The sequence below is a fragment of the Kogia breviceps genome, chromosome 13, assembly GCF_026419965.1.
Source record: "Kogia breviceps isolate mKogBre1 chromosome 13, mKogBre1 haplotype 1, whole genome shotgun sequence".
NCBI classification, from domain to species: Eukaryota; Metazoa; Chordata; class Mammalia; order Artiodactyla; family Physeteridae; genus Kogia; species Kogia breviceps.
Window position 1 is genome coordinate 39,893,677 of NC_081322.1, and position 23,740 is coordinate 39,917,416.

The 23,740-nt window shown below is 36.5% G+C and overlaps 1 protein-coding gene and 1 non-coding gene across 2 annotated transcripts in view; both read right to left on the minus strand.

Moving 5' to 3' along the window:
• OSTM1 (osteoclastogenesis associated transmembrane protein 1) overlaps window positions 1-23,740 on the minus strand; it is a 39,882-nt gene that overhangs the window by 12,308 nt on the left and 3,834 nt on the right. Inside the window, exons 2-3 of the mRNA XM_059083938.2 lie at window positions 12,912-13,026; window positions 1,309-1,406 (exon numbers count right to left, since the gene is read on the minus strand). Coding sequence (XP_058939921.1) covers window positions 1,309-1,406; window positions 12,912-13,026 — 213 coding nt within the window. The remainder of the gene's footprint in view (window positions 1-1,308; window positions 1,407-12,911; window positions 13,027-23,740) is intronic.
• On the minus strand, window positions 7,949-8,055 carry LOC131740276 (U6 spliceosomal RNA). The gene has a single exon (XR_009330873.1). It is a non-coding gene; the product is annotated as a U6 spliceosomal RNA (small nuclear RNA).

Consider the following 23,740-nt stretch of genomic DNA (forward strand, 5'->3'; position numbering starts at 1 on the left):
AAAAAAAGGGCTGGCGGTAAGCCTTACATCTTACACCAAAATAAATTTCAAACAGATAAATGATGCTTAAATGTACAAAACAAAACCATGAAAGTCCTAAAACAATCACAGGGGAAAGTTTTTTAATAATCTCAAAGTGGGAAAAGGCCTTCTAGTGTGACACAAAATCCACAAGCCATTAAATTAATTTTGGTAAATCTAACAACATAAAAATTAAAATTTTCTTCATATCAAAAAGAGAATCATGATAAAAAGACAAACAACAAATGAGGAAAAAGTATTTGCAACTAATATCCCAGGAAAAATGCTAATTTCCCTAAAGTGAATTCATCAGAACTAGTGTCTTTGGTCTCTAAAACCAAAGCGTTCCTAGTCAAATAGGCTTGGTAAATGCTGTATACAAAGTTACCACTTGAAGTTCTATATAATGCACATTAGTCCACTAAAGTTCTGCAGTCCTGTATTAAAGCATTTCTTACCCTTATTAAGAACACTAAACCTTTTTTATGGGCTATCTATTAAAATCTTGCAGAACATATTTTGGGAAATGTTCATCTAATAGTTTTTATTATACTCAGGGAAATTCATATTCTATGTTATCACATTTATTAAAGAGAAAGTCATACATACCTATATCCTAAATATATTTCTATCTATTTGTGGGGATTACCTACTTGTTAAAAAGCAAGTTTCAAAACTAGGATTTTACCAGAATTCCAATTTCACCCCTCACCACTACCAGGAACGTTCCAGTACTAACATTCAAGGGTCAGAGGTGGAGAAAACAAAACCCAATAAGGTAGGTTTCTTAAAGGTTACCTTTTATATTATAATTCAAAACTCAAAGTTACCTTATTAAACAGCACCTTTTAAAGTAGGTAAAATATATTTAAGCAAATATTGAGGCAAAGAATAAGCTTTTTATAGACAGAATCATACTGAATTGCAAAATACATTATTGCATGAACAAAGTCAAGAAAAATTGTCTGATAGAACAACACTGTGTTTTAATTAAACAATCACATGCCTCAGCTAATATGTTCATACTCATTAACTCATTGGATCCTGACTACAAAATACTGGAAGGTAGGCAGGGTAGATCTTACTATTCCCATCCTACAAATTAAAAACTGAAGTTTTGATGATTTGCCTAAGGGCTAGTAATAGAAGAATTTAGCAGAAATCCAGGTCTACCTCTACACTGTGTATGTAGATAAATATCAACAATTAATGCTATAAAAATTGGAATTATTTATTATTCTCTTGGACAAGACAGCATTTTAATTTCAAGTGTCATATATAAAATACCTGAAGGTTATTCTCAAAGCAGGTCAAGGTGTGATTAAACAGATTCAGGAAGTATACTGTGCTATTTGATAATTCTTCACTTTTGTTCGTTAAACAATCTGTTAAGAAACCAAAAAGTAGATTAATATATCTCAAGCAACAATTATATATAGTCATTTATTGCTCAAGCTGTTATCTTCTGTTTCACACTATCATAATCCTTTATTCAAACAAGCATGAAGTGTTCCACATTAAGAGAATTTTCCAAATACATGAAGCTTACCCCTTTTAGTTTCCAAAAGATTATTTTTTACATCATAACCATTTTAATGAAAATATTAAAATAGTCACATACTTTTTCTCTCTTTGTAAAAACCATATACCAAGTAAAACTGAAATTGATTTTTGATGGTGCAAAGTCTTAATCATGAATATCAGTTACCAAATGCCACCTTAATAGGAGTACTCTTAGTGCTATTTAGGCATAAGACTATTTATCCTGCATTAATTTTAGCTAAATTCATATGCTGTTTGATTGTTTTCTGTGTTAAATTTAGTAGTTCTGGGTCTCTTCCATCTTCACTAGTGGGTCAGTTATTGCATCTAAGAGATTAATCTTTTAAAATCTGCTCTTTCTAATCTATTGTGAGTTGGGACACCAGAGAAACAAGCTGGTGAGAATTTTGCATAAAATACTGATAAAGGGACTTCAAGTAAAATCTGGAAATAAATACACTCATTTTATGTCTTCCTAAAAATCTTACATAAATGATATTCCTCTGTAACTTGCTACTCTCACTTAGCATTAGCTCAAGTTCATTCCTTTGAATTGTTTTCTATTTGTATGAACATAGCACAATTTTTTAAATCTATTCTCCCTTCTTGGATGAACTTATTCTTTATCCTCAGTTTGCTTTTACCTCTTCCTGTGCTCTCAGCTTACTTAGATCCTCTGGGATCTAGGTTCAAGTGCCTGGCATCATACCCTGGAACTCACGGTCAACCATTTCAATCTCACTTTCCTAGAATCCTTGCCCTTTTTACATTCCACATACTCACAAATATTTAAAACCTTCATTAACTTTCTCTACTCCCAATTGTGGTTGTAGAACACTATTATAGAAAATTCTAAAGTTATAATGAGGGGACTCAATTCAAACTAGTTTCAGGGCCACAAAACAATCCTTGTAGATGCCCTACCAATTACTCCACAAGGGATGTTCAAATACTTTCTATTCTCTAGTACTCAACCATACTCTTGTTCTTCTTAAATTTAACTGAGAGCTGTATATTATACACACTCAGGGCCATCTATTATGATCTTTCAACTGGGAGTGGAGAGACAGGATAGAAGGCTGTTGCAATTATCCAGGAGAAAGGCGGCAATGCAAACAGAAAGAAATCAATGGATAAGAGATACACTGAATAGGTAGTGAAGAGTACTAGAATATGCCAACTCAAAATATGCCTCTTTGGCATATGGATTATTCTGAGCTAAAGGCCTTTAAGGACTTCCCTGGTGGCGCAGTGGTTAAGAATCTGCCTGCCAGTTCAGGGGACATGGGTTCGAGCCCTGGTTGGGAAAGATCCCACATGCTGCACAGCAACTATGCCCGTGTGCCAAAGCTACTGAGTCTGCGCTCTAAAGCCCATTAGTCACAACTACTGAGCCCGTGTGCCACAACTACTGAAGCCTGCGCGCCTAGAGCCCATTCTCCACAAGAGAAGCCACGCAGGGAGAAGCCCGCGCACCGCAAAGAAGAGTAGCCCCTGCGCGCCACAACGAGAGAAAGCCCCGCACAGCAACGAAGACCCAACGCAGCCAAAAATAAGTAAATTTAAAAAAAATAAAGTCCTTTAAGAACCAACAGATTCAGGAAAAACCCTAAAAACAGGGCACAAGTTTTTATTTTGTAGATAAAATTTACACTTGTAAAAGAAATTTCCATTTGTAAAGATGTCTCTCTTTCTCAAGAAAAAGAAAAGGGAGGACTCTTAACAACTAACTCTTACCAATGGAGATGGTTCTAACTTAAATCTATATAACAAACTTTACTAAACAATCCGGCTTACCATACTTTTCCTGGTCACTTTCCCATAACTTGCCTCCTTCATCCAGAAGACCAAAACCCCTTCTCCTCTGATTATCCTAAGATGGTATATAAACCCAAATTCCAACCATCCATTTGGGTTACTCATCACTGGGTGCTCCCATGTGTACATGTGCAATGCACTTGTTAATAAACTTCTGTTTGTTTTCTCTTGTTACCCCGTCTTTGGCCAGTCTAATTAGAGAGTTCCAGCCAGAGAACCTAAAATGGATAGAGGAAAAAGATTTTTTCCCTCCCTTAGAGTAGACATTAGGATATGACACACTATACAATGCATGCACTATTATAAACAACAATCACTACAATGAAAGCTAATGTTAACTGAGTAGTTGCCATGTTCCAAGCATCATGCTTGTACTTTAAACACATTTATTCAATTCTTACAACAATCCTATGAGGCAAGAACTATCTTCTCCATTTTCTAAATAAGGAACAAAGGCAGAGAGGAATTAAGAAGTTACCCAAGGTCATAAAACTGGTAAGTAAAAACCTGGAATTTCTGCTCAGTCTGATTCCTGAGCCTGCACTTTCAAACACTACAAATATAAAATACCTACACTCTAAACAATTAAAGTTCAATACTGGGAATCAATAAATACATGCCACTGCTCCTCCCTCCACCACCCATAGATTTCTTACGCCATGCAGGGATTCAGGCAGTCGCTACCAACTGATCAGTGCTGGCAACTGAGATGAAGCCTAAAACTGGTAAACAGGGCAGCAACTAGCACATAAAGACTCCTTTGTGCAAACTGGAAAAAGACATTCCCTCCAGGTAGATTATTTACAAAAAAGTGCTCCTATCTCCAGAAGCTGAGTTGGAATCCAGCCCCCACTCACCCCTTACATGGCCCCCTAGTGTAGGACTTGGCCTGCACCTGGCATACCTGGGGACCTGCTGATGAACCTATTCCAAGAGTCTTTCCCTCCCTGAACTCACACACTCTACATTCTCTGCAGCTTTATCTTCTCCAGCATGTAAATCCTGTTCTGTTCACCTTATCATTTAAAAATCTGAGGGATCACTTTACAAATTAGGAAACAGCTAGAGAAATAAAGTGATATACTGAGGATCATACATCAAGTTAGTAAGGCATTGAAAGACAAAATATACTTTCCAGGCTCTTGATTAAGTATTATCTTAATTATACCATTTTCCCTTTACTATTTAAAAATGTTACTCTCTCTGTTGGCTTTCAAAAAGTTCACACACTAAATTCTTAAAAAAAAAAAAACATAAGTCTCCCTTAATCCTGGCTTAACATCATCACAAAGTAGCCTTGAATCTTTTTACACGAGGTAGAGTATATATAAATAAAAACAAACAGTTACAAATATGCATAATATTATTATGTTGTGCTAACGAGATTGACGTTTTCAGTTTTTGTAGTTGACATTTTGGAGGGAAGTAGAGGGAATACAATTTCATCCACAACAACTGTACATCTGTGTATAATAAGCCACGTCATGGCAACTGACATGCATGATATGGGTGTGTGTGTGTCCCTGTATTGTCTTACAAAAGCAGTATAAAAAAGCATGAATATGAGTGATTCATACTTCTATACAAAGTATGTAACTGAAATAATTTCTTTATAACAAAGTAATTTATGGAATAATGAAAAATAAATAAACAAAAAAGTAATTTATAAAAGGAAGCTTCTCTGAACAACAAAGAACTTAATCTCTTTTATTTTACTAACAGTCATTCCTTTTCACTTGAAATAATTTGAAAATTAAACTAAAAGCTAATATAGACTGGCCATCTTATTACTGCGTTAATGCAGTACCATCAAAATTTTTTCAATGATCATTAGACAGTGATATTATAAAGCACAAAGGAGTTCACTTATAAAATGAGATTTTAAATGTCTTCATTATTAAAAAGCCCTGACCTTCTGATTTAAAACAAAGGAACTCCAATAAAATTCCTCTTTTATCCTTTTGTAGGAATTGGGAGCATAAGGTTATAAGCAGTGAGAAGCTACACATTTTAGAAATTAGTAAGTTAAGAAATATTAGTAGTAATAAAGCTTCCTATAAGCACTAAGTGAAGTGGTCATTATGAATTTTCCTCATCTCAGATAATCAATGCAGCCTCATCAAGGACAGATTAGCATAGCTTCTTTCTCAGTGAGGGCTCAAGCATCAGCTCAAGAGGCATTCTTAAAGGTGTTAAGGATTCAAGTTAAGACCTTACATAGAAACCCACTAAATATCATAACAGGAATTATGTATGCATCTTTAGATAAAGTATTTGGCATCTATTAGGAGTTTGTATAAGGATCTCTGATGTTTTTCAAAACGAGTTCTATAGGGAACAACAGAGACAATTACCAATTTATGAAAAATAGGGCAAGCTTCAGAAAACATAGTATTAAACTATGGGAACTTTGTACTTAAACAACGTAATTAAGTTTAATAAGTATGAAAACTAGGACATTTTAAGTTATAAGATATAAATGAGTCCAATGCTTAGTATATTACCATTTAGATAAAATATGGGAAAGATGGATTCTGATTAATTGATCTTCTGGTTAACTATCAAGTTTTATTATTGATTTTTAAAGAATCAAGACATAAGAAGTGAAGGGTGGCAGAATATTTGCCATAAGGATTATTCTGAGCTGACGGCACTTGGAAAATAGCCAAGGCAGAGAGAAGCTTTCTGTGAATTTCCCTTATCTGCTTGAAGACAGAGCTTCCAAAAGAAAATCTGTTGTCATAAATCCCTTCTCCAGGAGTTTCATCAACTAGGGAAGATTTTCTCCTATCAGAGGAAAGGAGACCAATCAAACAGAATGGAGAGTCCAGAAATAAATTCCTGCATATACAGTCAACTATGAGCTGAACTCCTAGAAACAGAGAGCAGAATGGTGATTGCCAAAGGCTGGGGGGTGGGAGAAATGGGGAGATGTTGGTCAAAGGACACAAACCTCCAGCTGTAAGACAAGTTCTGGGGATCAAATGTACAGTATGGTGATTTTAGTTAGCAATACTGTATTCTATACTTGAAAGTTGCTAAGAGAATAAATTTTAAATGATCTCACCGCACACACACACAAAATGGTAATTATGTGACATGACAGAGGTGTTACCTAACACTATGGTGGTAATCATTCTGTAATATATAAGTGTATCAAATCAACACACTGTACACCTTAAACAATGTTATATGTCAATTATATCTCAATAAAGTTGAAAAAAGAAAAAAATCAAAAAGTACCAAAACACTTTACCATAAAGCAATTCATGGTCTCATCAAATCTGGTCACTCTACTAATTATTCACCTATCATATGCATAAGATAACCAAGAAGCATCTCAATAACCAAGCTATCCCTATGTCAACAATACACTTTTTTTTTTTAAACTTTTTTTTTCAAACACACAGACTTCTTTAAATTTATTTTTTTACACAGCAGGTTCTTATTAGTTATCCATTTTATACATGTTAGTGTATATATGTCAATCCCAATCTCCCAATTCATCACACCACCACCACCCCCGCCCTGCCACTTCCCCTCCTTGGTGTCCATACATTTGTTCTCTGCATCTGTGTCTCTATTTCTGCTGTGCAAACCCGTTCATCTGTACCATTTTTCTAGGTTCCACATATACGCATTAACAATACACTTCTGATAACAGCTTTAGAATTTTGAAGAGGAGAAATCCTTGATATATTTTCTTTACTTCTTAACAGTCACTCTCCACAAGAATTAATTTCCATGTTATTTGTAATACGAATTGGAAGAGTTGTGTACACTCCTTTTGAGTTTCAATCAGTTTCCAAAAACTCATTTCTAATGAAGACTAATATCATTCAAAGACACAGAAATTCTAAAGATAAAATAGATGGTAGTGGTAACGGATGGCACTCTCTTTTTTTTTATATTGGAGTATACTTGATTAACAATGTTGTTTTAGGATGGCACTCTCTTTCATTAAGTGTCTAGCTTTCCTTTCATCAAGTAATAATGGCAAAGACTAGGTGCCAACCCACAGCTAGATCAAGTGTATTACTTTTAAAAGTATTCTTTTAAACAATACTTTAGCTTTTATATTTTTACATGTTTATATTTTTAAAAATTTTAATAGCCCCTTAAATTAACTTTAAAAGATTTTTATATAATTATAGTTTTGCATTTTCTAGCACAGAGGATGAAAAAGGAATAGTCATTTTATATCAAAAGATATATTCTTACAAAATGGATCACATATTGGTTTAAGTCTCAATTAAAAACAAATTTTAAAAACACCTCAGTAGTTTTTGTTCTTCCTTTGTAATTTTTTTCCTTCCCATTTTATCTTTTAGGTGCCAGACTGAATACACTCCAGATTATTTACCATTAAAGAGTTCTATTGCTGGCATCACTTATCAGCTCTGTATTTGCAAATTTAATAACTAGATCACCACAAAAAGTTAACTGAGACAAAAGGGTTCATAGCTTGTATTTAACAGTTTTACATAAGTTCTGAGAAAACTGACCAGTCTTTTTTTTTTTCCATGTTTATTTTTTTTTTAAACATCTTTCTTGGAGTATAATCGCTAAAAATATGGAACGCTTCACGAATTTGCGTGTCATCCTTGTGCAGGGGCCATGCTAATCTTCTTTGTATCATTCCAATTTTAGTATATGTGCTGCCAAAGCAAGCACGACCAGTCTTTTTTTATGTTTAAATAAAAAAGCAAATAATCTAGATTTGGGGGGGAATATTTATACTGCGTTTTCATGTATATATGGTAGGGGAGGAAACATAATATCCCTCTACCCTTGTAAGTTCTCAGCTGGGTCCCCTGTAACAAAAGACAGATCAATAGGAGAAAAACAAACAGAAATTTGTTAACTTGTATATCTCGCATATACACGGAAGATACAAAGGGAAATTGAGTAACTCAGAGGGGTGGCTTAGAAGTCAGACTTGAATATCGCCTTCAGGTAAAAGCAAAGAAAGATGGGTGTGAGCCAGGTCAGTTATGGGGAAATGACCAGGAAAAGTGAGGTAAACAAGCATAAGGTTATGCAGATTATGTCCCTGCCCTCTCTATTTACAAGATTCTCTAGTGATTTAAATTCATCCTTTTCTTCCTGGTACAGAGAGGGAGACACCCTTACAAGTGGAGATTTCCTTAATAAATATAAATTTCTCATACAAAATGGTTATTTCTACTCTGTTTTCAGAGCTTCTCCTGTGTCTGCGGTTTCTCAAAATAATCAGCTCAAAATAATCCTTATGCCAAAGAGGCATATTTTGGGATGGCACATTTTGGTCTCCTACAATACAAAATGACAACATCCTAGGCAAACTTCTGATCAGGCACAAATTCATTTAAAATTATAGTGTGATATGATTGCTTTCTTCCATTTTATTAAAAGAGTAAATATCCTTTGTATTCATTCTTTTACCTATTTTTAAAGGTCAATGATTTAAAAAAAACAATGACTGGATAGGTAACAAATGGATTATCATTTAAGTAAAAGGAAAAGAGAAGCCTTTAGCATCATTTATTAAGAAAATAAAAGAGTGAGGATCCCATGAAATCAGTGGTTTAATAGATCTGGTTGCTAGAGACGTGGTTGTCTCAGAACCTGATGCCTGATTCCTGATCATTGCTGAGCATTAACATTAGAAAATGTGCAATCTTATTAAAAACTTTTTTTTCACATTATCTAGTTTTAATTTTATGTAGTACTGATAGGTCTTTAGAAAAAAAAGAGCATTTTACATTTATATTTTTAGTAAAAGACTAGGTTTTCCATGATATCAAACATGTATATAGCATAGATATTAAACTTTGTAGGGCTGAAGTGTAGGGCTAATATTTCTTAAAATGGAGACTGCAATGAATTTGTCAAATAGCACTTTAAAAACAAAATTAGGCCTTAACTCATGAACACTGTCTATTCAGATGAACAATCTTTTTTTTTTTTTTTTTTTTTTTTTTTTTTTTTTTGCGGTACGCGGGCCCCTCACTGTTGTGGCCTCTCCCATTGCGGAGCACAGGCTCCGGACGCACAGGCTCAGCAGCCATGGCCCACGGGCCTAGCCGCTCCACGTCATGTGGGATCTTCCCGGACCGGGGCACGAACCCGTGTCCTCTGCATCGGCAGGCGGACTCTCAACCACTGCACCACCAGGGAAGCCCTCAGATGAACAATCTTAAAGCCCTCTGATTTTAGTTCTAGGTTCTTGATCTGCAGTTTGTTTACACTTTCTGAGCCCCCATTCTACCTCACAGGGCTTATTGTGAAGTTCAAATGAACCAAGGGCCATGACATTGAGAAATATTATTTAATTTAATTGCTGACTTGCTATTCACCTTATTTAGCTCATTTTTTCCTTCCTTCAAATTTCTTTTCTCACTGCTTTGTAACAGAAGACTATGTTGCTCAAGAAAGAATGCTTTATTAAATTTTGGTAAAAATTGCAAAGTTTTTTGAACAATTATTTAAATTTTTCAGAAAATGTTCATGTTATCTTTATTACAGAGATTTGCAGAGAGCATAATTAGAAGTGTTTCCAGGTAATTTGTTAAGGTTATTCATTTCTAGGTAAAGGGATTATTTTATTTTATTAGTTTTTTTAAAGATTATTTTTGATGTGGACCATTTTTTTTTAAGTCTTTATTGAATTTGTTACAATACTGTTTCTGTTTTCTGTTTTGGTTTTTTGGCCTCTAGGCATGTGGAATCTTAGCTCCCCAACCAGGATCGAATCCACATCCCCTGCATTGGAAGGCAAAGTCTTAACCACTGGACCACAAGGGAAGTCCGAGATAATCACTTTAGAATGAATACCCAAGGGAAAACAGCTGAGGAGTGCAAATTTATAAAACTATTTTATTTCCATATAAAATACAGAATATAAATTATGATAAATTTTAAAATGTGAATGAAACAATGAATGGAAGATAACTTTTTTAAAATGCATAATCTGGAAAAAGAAAATAGCCAATCTCTCTGATTACATCTAACATATGAATAATCATGGCAGATTTGGACAGTCTGTCAAGTTTTAAAAATTTTTATGTATTTCTGAATAGGTATTAAATGCTATGGTATACAATCCAGAGTACAAATGTAAGTAGAATGAAAACTAAGTCTTCCTGTCTTTCCTACCCACTCAGCTATCTAATTCTCCAAAAGATGTCATATTTCTCTGCACCTTCCTTGGCCAAATATTTTGGCCAAATTAATTTAAATTAGGAGGTAGGGCTTCCCTGGTGGCGCAGTGGTTGAGAGTCCCCCTGCCAATGCAGGGGACATGGGTTCGTGCCCCGGTCCGGGAAGATCCCACATGCCGCGGAGCGGCTGGGCTCGTGAGCCATGGCTGCTGAGCCTGCGCGTCCGTCCGGAGCCTGTGCTCCGCAACGGGAGAGGCCACAACAGTGAGAGGCCCACGTACCGCAAAAAAAAAAAAAAAAAAAAAAAAAAAAAAAAAATTAAATAAATTAGGAAGTAAACATTTCATTTTTTTCTTCAGAAGAAGTTCAATCAAGGAATATTTTCAAGACAGGATGCCTCACAGAAAAACAAAAGTACCCTAAGAATTTATTCTAAAGAGTTTTATATCTACCATACTAAGTAAATATGCAGCAAAATGTTTTCTTTCCTTTTTATTTTTTTTTTTAAATAGCCGGAGAAGAAAGCTATTTTAAATTAGTAAATTCATTACAAAATACCTTTTAAAGAAAAGATGCTTTACCTCTCAAGTATGTAAATTAAGTAACATCAGTCGAAAGAAGTGAATCCCAACACATACCCCACTTATTCTAATTAACTGACTTTAAATTATTTGCAATTAACATATTTTTTCCTATATCAATGGATTTTTCTGAAGGGCTTAAGAATACTTAAAAACAGCTCTTCCGTACAAGTTAAGCAAACTCTGTTCAATCATATTTATACTAAAAAGTTTTACTCCAAAAAAGTAAAGATTTGCTTTAAAAAAAAGTTAGCTGTCAGCCAAGCCTCTGTTCAAATCACCAGAAAATTTGAATTAATAGAGACAAAATTAAAAGAGTTAATATTCAATATCCATGGAATACTACCAAGGAAAAGAAACTTAGCAGGGAGTCTTTTTCCCATTTACAGTTTTTCTTCATATGAACTAAATAAACAAAAAGACAAAGTCCTTAAAAAGTTAAGCTCCTTAGTGACTTACAGGTACACAGATTTTTAATTCACTTTATCCTTTCTATTTCCACAGCCCATGCCCTACTTAATGTTTTCTTGGCTTCTTGCCTAAACCATTGTAAGAATTTCCTCACTGGTCTCTCTCTTCCAATGGGGTTCCACAAAAAAAAAAAAAAAAAAGAATAAAAAAGGATCTTTGTAGTTTAAAAAAAAAAGCTCAGAAAGTGCTAGGTTAAATGATGTTTAAAAGTTTTTTTTAACCTATAGTCCTTCTCACTGTCTTTAATATTCTATGTGTATTGTAAATTCCCAAGATACTATAGCATATAACCATTTCTTAATACTATGCTGGTGTTCTAAGCAGTATGAAAAAATGTTGGCATAAGTAATAAACTACTATATAGGTCAAGGTCTTACCTTCCCTTTCCAAGTTTACCTCCCATTGTGCTTCCAGCATCCTGTAATGTCTACTACTCTTTTATACCTCTATGCCTCTGTTCACGATGCCTCCCTATCTGCAATGTCCTTTCTCTCATCTCTACTTATTGAAATCATGCCCAGCCACAAAGGTGTAGGATCAAAAGGTACCTCCTCCAGGAAGTATCTCAAATTCTCTCCAATCTGATTTATTTTCAGCTTCCCCAAGACTCTATAACTTTATTATAGCAGTTATTTGTCTGCTTTAGGTTATATTGTAACTATAACTTTCTTCCTCAAAAATTATAAGGAATACAAAATAAGAATTTCCTAGTATATAGCTGGTATTCAAAACACTTATGAATTGAAATAATGATTTTAATTTTCCCAAAGAATGCTTGAAAATAGACCTCATTTCATTATGCAAATACATACAAGCCTGCAAAACTGGTAGAACAGACGTTATCACCTCCCCCTATCACCAGATGACAGATTATTATAAACATCATAATTACTATTATATTAAGCAGCTAACATTCCTTGAACATTAACTATATGCCAGATACTACGCTAAGTGCTTTACACAGTTTATTTCATTTACTCCTCAAAACAATCATATAAAGTAGGTTCCATTATTACCATCAATTTACAGATGAGGAAACTGAAGTTCCAAGAGGTAAAATTACATGCCCAAGGTCTGACAGTAGTAGGTTAGGGCTAATAAATGGCAGAGTTTAGAATAAAATCCAGATCTGTCTGACTGCAAAGCTCACTGTTAACTGCTACACTTTTCTGCCTTTCAGTATTTGCCCAAGCATTTCTCACTAATAAACCATGATGCTAATCACAGTTCATTTAAACTTAGTAATAAAAAATATTCAAAATTTTCAGAGTTCAAATAAAATGACATCTATACTGTTGAACCATGACAGCAACATGAAAATGAAAGAATTACTTACTTGCACAATTTGCCTTCTGCCATGTGGAATTGAAGAACTCAGACAGAATCACAACTATCTGCATTCTATCTGCCATTAAGAGACTTCTGGCACAACTATGACTCTCTGAGGAATTCTATAACGACAAAAGAAAAAGAAAGAAAAATACAATCTGAATACTTTTAGACTTCCCAAACAACAACCTGAGGCAAAAAAATGTATAAAAATAATTCAAATATTTATTATAAGCATTTAATTTTTTTGCTATAATCAAATAATGATGTCATTAATAATAACAACTATAATAAAACAATAGCAGCTAACATTTATTGGTACCAGGTTCACTTGCAAGGGAAGAAAATCTTTGCTTCTTAAATAAATAAGTACTTGCTTCTATGGTACAATCTCAACTGCTTAGGCCCACATGTAATATTTCTTACTCCTTATGCACAGGAAAAAATTCTGGAAAGGTATTCACCAAAATGTAGCAGTAGTTACCTCTGAATAGTGGAAATAGAGCGATTTTCCTTTTCTTTTTTGCCTCTTTTACACTGTCTAAATTTTTCTACAATGAACATATATTATTTAAACATTTTAAAAAACCTGGTGGATAAATGATCACAAAACATTGTTTCATCTTCTGGGCATTTTTTAGCTCAAAATCTAAAATCCACGAGAAAATGTGATACATCTAGTTTGTAACGAAATAGTTTGTACCCAGATAGAAGAACATGCTTTCCACAGATCGTTTTAATAATGAAACTCACACTATGCAAATAATAAATTCAAGTTCCTAAATTATTGGATCCTTATCTATTTCCTTTCCTTTTTGCCCCAAGCAAGGAACTAAGTCCTGCTGACTCTTCATTCTTTCAAAGTTATTTAACTCCTACTATTTACTGGGCACTATAAGAATCTTGGGGCTTCCCTGGTGGCGCAGTGGTTGAGAGTCCGCCTGCCGATGCAGGGGACACGGGTTAGTGTACCGGTCCGGGAAGATCCCACATGCCGTGGAGCGGCTGGGCCCGTGAGCCATGGCCACTGAGCCTGCGCATCCGGAGCCTGTGCTCCGCAATGGGAGAGGCCACAACAGTGAGAGGCCCGCAAAACGCAAAAAAAAAGAATCTTGTAGTTCTGAGTATACAAAGAGTATAAAGGAATGCCATCAATACTGGGTCTTTAGAACCTTCCCAGAGACATAAATGTAAGGAATTAAATAGTGTCATTAGTAATAAAAGGGAGAATATGTTAACTCTAGAAAAGAACTTATCAGCCATGTGGGATAAGAAAAGAGGGAAGGAGGGCTTAACAGCAGAATTCTTGTTTTAAAATATCTCTGAAGATCATTTTGGGATGATTACCCTTTCTGTGACTTAGTTTTGTTGTCTCATTAAAACAGGCAGCCAAATGAATGCTTACCTTTAAAACAGTAAACTGAATAAAACATTTTAAAAAGCCCTTTTCTTGGAATTGCTTTCAGAGCAATTTCAGCTATAGAAGAAGATTTCATAAAAGATCAAACAATGTTTTGTGATAATTTACCCACCAGATTAAAGTAGAGCATGGCCTAAAGAGTCAAACAAACCTGGATTACTAGCTAGTAATCCTGGACAGCTGAGGTAAACTCTCTGAGGCTCAGTTTCATGATCATGAGTCCCACAGGTACAGTATTAAATGAAATACCATACGTTAATCACTTAGCACAATGTCTTGCGCCTAGTAAGTAACTGATATATGCTATTTCACCTAGCTACCTGTTGCCAACAAGAAGTGCTCTAAGTGGGTGTAGCTGCCTAAGTATACCCAGTTACTTAAGTAGAGTCTTCGTAAGTGGATGATTGGATATTTTAAAAATCAATACAGGGCTTCCCTGGTGGCGCAGTGGTTGAGAGTCCGCCTGCCGATGCCGGGAATACGGGTTCGTGCCCCGGTCCGGGAAGATCCCACATGCCGCGGAGCGGCTGGGCCCATGAGCCATGGCCACTGAGCCTGCGCATCCGGAGCCTGTGCTCCGCAACGGGAGAGGCCACAACAGTGAGAGGCCTGCGTACCACAAAAAAAAAAAAAAAAAAAAGAATCAATACAGGTAGAAACTAGGGGCCTGAAACAAGATGGTAGAGTAGAAGGATGTGCTCTCACTCCCTCTTGTGAGAACACCAGAATCACGACTAGCTGTTGGACAATCATCAACAGGAAGACACTGGAACTCACCAAAAAAAGATACTCCACATCCAAAGACAAAGGAGAAGCCACAATGAGACTGTAGGAGGGGCACAATCACAGCAAACTCAAATCCCATAACTGCTGGGTGGGTGACTCACAGACTGAAGAAAAATTATACCACAGAAGTCCACCTACTGGAGTGAAGGTTCTGAGCCCCATGTCAGGCTTCCCAACCTGGGGGTCTGGCAGCAGGAGGAGGAATTCCTAGACAATCAGACTTTGAAGCCTAGTGGGATCTGATTGCAGGACTTCGACAGGACAGGGGGATACAGAGACTCCACTCTTGAAGGGCACACACAAAGTAGTGTGCGCATCGGGACTTAGGGTAAGGGGCAGTGACCCTGGGGGAGACTGAACCAGACCTACCTGCTAGTCTTGGAGGATCTCCTGCAGAGGAGGGGGGTGGCTATGGCTCACTGTGGAGACAAGGACACTGGCAGCAGAGGTTCTGGGAAGTACTCCTTGGTGTAAGCCCTCCCAGAGTCTGTCATTAGCCCCACCAAAGAGCCCAGGCTCCAGTGTTGGGTTGCCTCAGGTAAAACAACCAACAGGGAGGGAACCCAGCCCCACCCATCAGCAGTCAAGTGGATTAAAGTTTTACTGAGCTCTACCCACCACCAGTCCCTCCCATCAGGAAACCTGCACAAGCCTCTTAGATAGCCTCATCCACCAGAGGGCAGACAGCAGAAGTAAGAAGAACTACAATCCTGCAGCCTGTGGAACAAAAACCACATTCACAGAAAGACAGACAAGACGAAAAGGCAGAGGGCTATGTACCAGATGAAGGAACAAGATAAAAACCCAGAAAAAAATGAAATGATGTGGAGATAGGCAACCTTCCAGAAAAAGAATTCAGAATAATGATAGCAAAGATGATCCAGGACCTCAGAAAAACAACAGAGGCAAAGACAGAGAAGATGCAAGAAATGTTTAACAAAGACCTAGAAGAATTAAAGAACAAACAAACAGAGATGAACAACACAATAACTGAAATGAAAACTACACTAGAAGGAATCAATAGCAGAATAACTGAGGCAGAAGAACGGATAAGTGACCTGGAAGACAGAATGGTGGAATTCACTGCTGCGGAACAGAATAAAGAAAAAAGAATGAAAAGAAATGAAGACAGCCTAAGAGACCTCTGAGACAACATTAAACGCAACATTCACATTATAGGGGTCCCAGAAGGAGAAGAGAGAGAGAAAGGACCCAACAAAATATTTGAACAGATTATAGTCGAAAACTTCCCTAACCTGGTAAAGGAAATAGCCACCCAAGTCCAAGAAGTGCAGCAAATACCATACAGGATAAACCCAAGGAGAAACATGCCGAGACACATACTAATCAAACTGGCAAAAATTAAGGACAAAGAAAAATTACTGAAAGCAGCAAGGGAAAAATGACACATAACATACAAGGGAACTCCCATAAGGGTAACAGCTGATTTCTCAGCAGAAACTCTACAAGGCAGAACAGAATGGCATGATATACTTAAAGTGATGAAAGGGAAGAACCTACAACCAAGATTACTCTACCCGGCAAGGATCTCATTCAGATTCGATGGAGAAATCAAAAGCTTTACAGACAAGCAAAAGCTAAGAGAATTCAGCACCACCAAACCAGCTCTACAACAAATGCTAAAGGAACTTCTCTAAGTGGGAAACACAAGAGAAGAAAAGGACCTACAAAACCAAACCCAAAACAATTAAGAAAATGGTCAGAGGAACATACATATTGATAATTACCTTAAACCTGAATGGATTAAATGCTCCAACCAAAAGACACAGGCTTACTGAATGGATACAAAAACAAGACCCATATATATGCAGTCTACAAGAGACCCACTTCAGACCTAGGGACACATACAGACTGAAAGTGACGGGATGGAAAAAGATATTCCATGCAAATGGAAATCAAAAGAAAGCTGGAGTAGCAATACTCATATCAGATAAAATAGACTTTAAAATAAAGAATGTTACAAGAGACAAGGAAGAACACTACATAATGATCAAGGGATCAATCCAAGAAGAAGATAGAACAATTATAAATATATATGCACCTAACATAGGAGCCCCTCAATACATAAGGCAACTGCTAACGGCTATAAAAGAGGAAATAGACAGTAACACAATAATAGTGGAGAACTTTAACACCTCACTTACACCAATGGACAGATCATTAAAATGAAAATAAATAAGGAAACAGAAGCTTTAAATGACACAATAGACCAGATAGATTTAATTGATATTTATAGGACATTCCATCCAAAAACAGCAGACTACACTTTCTTCTCAAGTGCGCATGGAACATTTTCCAGGAGAGATCACATCTTGGGTAACAAATAAAGCTCAGTAAATTTAAGAAAATTGAAACAATATCAAGCATCTTTTCTGACCACAACGCTATGAGATTAGAAATCATTTACAGGGAAAAAAAACGTCAAAAGCACAAAGACATGGAGGATAAACGCTACGTTACTAAATAACCAAGAGATAACTGAAGATATCAAAGAGGAAATAAAAAACTACCTAGAGACAAATGACAATGAAAACACAACAATCCAACACCTATGGGATGCAGCAAAAGCAGTTCTAAGAGGGAAGTTTATAGCTATACAAGCCTACCTCAAGAAACAAGAAAAATCTCAAATAAACAATCTAAACTTACACCTAAAGGAACTTGAGAAAGAAGAACTAACAAAACCCAAAGTTAGCAGAAGGAAAGAAATCATAAAGATCAGAGCAGAAATAAATGAAATAGAAACAAAGAAAACAATAGCAAAGATCAATAAAACTAAAAGCTGGTTCTTTGAGAAGATAAACAAAATTGATAAACCATTAGCCAGACTCATCAACAAAAAGAGGGAGAAGACTCAAATCAATAAAATTAGAAATAAAAAGGGAGAAGTTACAACAGACACCGCAGAAATAGAAAGCATCCTAAGAGACTACTACAAGCAACCCTATGACAATAAAATGGACAACCTGGAAGAAATAGACAAATTCTTAGAAAGGTATAATCTTCCAAGACTGAACCAGGAAGAAATCGAAAATAGGAACAGACCAATCACAAGTAATGAAATTGAAACGGTGATTAAAAATCTTCCAACAAACAAAAGTCCAGGACCAGATGGCTTCACAGGTGAATTCTATCAAACATTTAGAGAAGAGCTAACACCCATCCTCCTCAAACTCTTCCAAAAAATTGCAGAGGAAGGAACACTCCCAAACTCATTCTAGGAGGCCACCATCACCCTGATACCAAAACCAGACAAAGATACTACAAAAAAAGAAAATTACAGACCAATATCACTGATGAATATAGATGCAAAAATCCTCAACAAAATACTAGCAAACAGAATCCAACAACACATTAAAAGGATCATACACCATGATCAAGTGGGATTTATCCCAGGGATGCAAGAATTCTTCAATATACACAAATCAATCAATGTGATACACCGTATTAACAAACTGAAGAATAAAAACCATATGATCATCTCAATAGATGCAGAAAAAGATTTGACAACATTCAACACCCATTTATGATGAAAACTCTCCAGAAAGTGGGCATAGAGGGAACCTACCTCAACATAATAAAGGCCATATATGACAAACCCACAGCAAACATCATTCTGAATGGTGAAAAACTGAAAGCATTTCCTCTAAGATCAGGAACAGGACAAGGATGTCCACTCTCACTGCTATTATTCAACATAGTTTTGGAAGTCCTAGCCTCAGCAATCAGAGAAGAAAAAGAAATAAAAGGAATATGGGAAAAGAAGTAAAACTGTCACTGTTTGCAGATGACATGATACTATAGAGAATCCTAAACATGCCACCAGAAAACTACTAGAGCTGATCAATGAATTTGGTAAAGTTGCAGGATACAAAATTAATGCATAGAAATCTCTTGCATTCCTATACACTAATGATGAAAAATCTGAAAGAGAAATTAAGGAAACACTCCCATTTACCATTGCAACAGAAAGAATAAAATACCTAGGAATAAACCTACCTAGGGAGACAAAAGACCTGTATACAGAAAACTATAAGACACTGATGAAAGAAATCAAAGATGATACCAACAGATGGAGAGATATACCATGTTCTTGGATTGGAAGAATCAATATTGTGAAAATGACTATACTACCCAAAGCAATCTACAGATTCAATGCAATTCCTATTAAATTACCAACGGCATTTTTTACAGAACTAGAACAAAAAATCTTAAAATTTGTATGGAGACACAAAAGACCCCGAATAGTCAAAGCAATATTGAGGGAAAAAAACAGAGCTGGAGGAATCAGACTCCCTGACTTCAGACTATACTACAAAGCTACAGTAATCAAGACAATATGATATTGGCACAAAAACAGAAACATAGATCAATGGAACAAGATAGAAAGCCCAGAGGTAAACCCATGCACCTATGGTCAACTAATCTATGACAAAGGAGGCAAGGATATACAATGGAGATAACTGTGTCTTCAATAAATGGTGCTGGGAAAACTGGACAGCTACATGTAAAAGAAAGAAATTAGAATACTCCCTAACACCATACACAAAAATAAACTCAAAATGGATTCGAGACTTAAATGTAAGACTGGACACTATAAAACCCTCAGAGGAAAACATAGGAAGAACACTCTTTGACATAAATCACATCAAGATCTTTTTTGATCCACCTCCTTGAGTAATGGAAATAAAAACAAATATAAACAAATGGGACCTAATGAAACTTAAAAGCTTTTGCACAGCAAAGGAAACCATAAACCAGACGAAAAGACAACCCTCAGAATGGGAGAAAATATTTGCAAACGAATCAACGGACAAAGGATTCATCTCCAAAATATATAAACAGCTCATGCAGCTCAATATTAAAAAAATGAACAACCCAATCCAAAAATGGGCCAAAGACCTAAATAGACATTTCTCCAAAGAAGACATACAGATGGCCAAGAAGCACATGAGAAGCTGCTCAACATCACTAATTATTAGAGAAATGCATATCAAAACTACAATGAGGTATCACCTCACACCAGTTAGAATGGGCATCATGAGAAAATCTACAAACAACAAATGCTGGAGAGGGTGTGGAGAATAGGGAACCCTCTTGCATTGTTGATGGGAATGTAAACTGATACAGCCACTATGGAGAACAGTATGGAGGTTCCTTAAAAAACTAAAAATAGAATTACCATATGATCCAGCAATCCCACTACTGGGCATATACCCAGGGAAAACCACAATTCAAAAAGACACATGCACCCCAATGTTCACTGAAGCACGATTTACAATAGCCAGGTCATGGAAGCAACCTAAATGCCCAATGACAGACGAATGGATAAAGAAGATGTGGTACATATATACAATGGAATATTACTCAGCCATAAAAAGGAACGAAATTGGGTCATTTGTTGAGACGTGGATGGATCTAGAGAGTGTCATACAGAGTGAAGTAAGTCAGAAAGAGAAAAACAAATATCGTATATTAACGCATATATGTGGAACCTAGAAAAATGGTACAGATGAACTGGTTTGCAGGACAGAAATTGAGACACAGATGTAGAGAACAAACGTATGGACACCAAGGGGGCAAAGTCGTGGGGGGGTGGGTGTGGTGTGATGAACTGGGTGATTGGGATTGACATGTATACAATGATGTGTGTAAAATTGATGACTAGTAAGAACCTGCTGTAAAAATAAAAAATAAAAATAAATATATAAATAAAAATCAATACAGAATAACCTGTATGAGTGGTCAATGTGCAGAATAGTTCAGTTGAGGAAGACATCAGAGTAGTTGGGAGAAATAAGGAGGGTTCATGGAGAAAGCAGGATTTGAACTAAGCCCTATACTAAGAAAGAGAAGAAGGTTTTAAAATGGGGTAAATAAAATGATTGAGGGGTGAAAGTAGTAATGGTTATGTAGTATTCAGGGAGTATTCAGGAGGCCAGTGGAAGGTACCTCTATGAAAGTAGAGGCAGTAGAGGGAGAAGTCAGGGCAAGGTAATGAAGGGTCTTGAGGGTTATGAGAGTCACACAGTGGGAAACTTTTTAAGACTTTTGAGGAAGATGGCATGAAAAGCAGAGTTTGGAGAGCATAGGTCTATGTCACAATATGTAGGGTGAAGCAGGAGACTAAATAGACTATTTCCATAGTTCATGTATAATGAGAAGACAGTAGCAACAGTGAGAATGGAAGGTTAGTGATGAATAATCTCAACAATGATGATGTACTTTTGAATACCTAATGGTTCTAAAAGCTCTAAATGTATAACTCACTTAATCCTAGTAACAACTCTATGAAATAGGCAGTAGTATCCTTTTGGATTCAAACCCAGCCTCTTTCACTGCATGACCTTGGGTAAGTTACTTAATCACTCTGAGGCTCAGTTTCTTAAAGCATGATATCCACCTATATATGTCTAGGTTCCTCATCTGGACAAAAGTTCCTTTAGGATGGAAACTTCGTCTTATATCTTTGTATTCCCAACACCTAGCACATGACAAAAAACATTGGCCTTTGGTTTATATTTAGAACTTTTAATACTCAAATCTGTCACAATCACTTAGCAGAAACCTAACCACAATGAATCCAACAATCCACTTTCATCATGCCTATTTGGCAAAATGCAAACAATCAAACAGATCATTTCCACAATAAATCCATAATCCCAAACTGTACTCCTCACTTGCCTGTCTGCTCATTCTCCCCTGTTTAACACCACTATTGCAATCTTCTCCACTCTCCCATGAAACTCTGATATCCCTCTCACTCTTTACTCTCAAGTGAAGATCTAACCTCCTGTTGACAGTGAAAACAGAGACCATCAAGCTGAAACTCTGATCTGCCTACCCTTCTACACCCAACCTCTCCTTCTACCCTTCTGTTAGAGTGCAGAACATGCCTGCCCCTGTCAAAGGCTCATCTCTCTGTCTCTCTCTCTCTCTGTGGATGCCTTAGATCTCAAATACTCTGCCTTCTCAGGAAAACTGACCTTGTTTACTTCCCATTGTTTCCTATATCTTCACTCTCTCTATAGGATTCTTCCTATCAGCATTTAAACATGTTCAGGTCTCTCCCATCTTAAGAAAGGAAGAAGGGAAGTAGAGACAGAGGGATGGAGGGACAAAGGAACAGAAAGAAATTAAAAGAAAATCCCTGAGTCTCAATTCCTCTTTAGTGACCTCTCTTTCTGATCTCTTCCTTATGGCCAAACTTTTAGTTGTGTAGGATCACTATTCCCACTTCCTCATCTTCCATTCACTATTTAATCTACTTTAATCTTACTCTCACCCCCCAAGTGCTCCCTCAAAATGGCTCTTATGGCACCAAGAATGCCAATGTTGACAGATTGACTTTTGGTCCTCTCAGCTGGATTTGACACAAATAACCACCCCTTCCCTTTTCCCTGATTTATAGGACAGCACATTCTCCTGATTTTTCTTAATCTCTCCGACTCTTCTTTCTTGGTCTCTTTCAATATTTTATCCTCTAACCAAATCTTCAATCCAGCATTTCTTATGTATTCTCACTTCTAACTCAAACTCATCATGCCATGGTTTCAAACACTACTTTTAAGCTGACTACTCCCAAACCTATTATCCCCAATCCACATCTCTAGACATACATATCCAACCACATAAGTAATATCTCCAGCTAGATGTCTCATAAACAACTCAGAATCAACAAGTTCAATATCAAGTTCATGATCTTCCCCCACCAAACAGGCTCCTCCCTCCATCTTAGTAAACAGCAACTCTATTCACTAAGTTGCTCTTATTAAAACCCTGGAAATCGTCGTTCCTTTCCTTCACATTCCATATTCAATTAACTACCAAGTTTTGTCAGTTCTACCTCCTAAATATCTCTGAAATCTATCCATTTCTCCCCGTCACAATGGCCCCCATGTAGCCTAGCCACCACCATTTCTCACATCACTCCAAGAGTCTCTTAATTCACTTCCCCACACATACTCTTCCCCTACCCTCCCAAGTCCCTGTCCCATTTTCTCTCATGTAGCCATAATGACCTTTTAAAGTACAAATCGGATCATATAATTCACAGAATTAAACCCTTCAGTAATATCACACTGCTTTAAAATCAAAGACTAAAACCCTTAGTAATACCCTACAGGTAATATGACCTGGCACCTGCCCACTTCCTCAGGCTCAGATCACTAGTCTCCTCCTGGCTCACAGTGCTTTGAGTTCTTTCTAGTCCTCAAACACACCAGACTCCCATTCAGAGTCTTCACACCGGCTATTTCGTTATATGTATACATTCTCTCTCCTCCCCGACCCTCTCAAATTTTAGGTGTCAGCTTTAATCACTGACCACTTCTATCTACTCCCAGCTGATCTTGAATGCTCAAGATCGGCATTCTTGTTATATGCTTTGATGGCATCTGGGATTTTTTTCTTTGCAACACTTATCACACCTGAATTAAATAATTACTTTTACAACAATATGTATAATGTCTTTTTCCCCTACCAGACTACAAGCTCTGCTCATTCACAGCTATATCCCTAGTTACTACCACTACCCTGCACATAATAGGTACTCAATAATTTTTGTTTTTTAGTGAATAAGAAGTACTACATTTTCTGATCTCCAATGA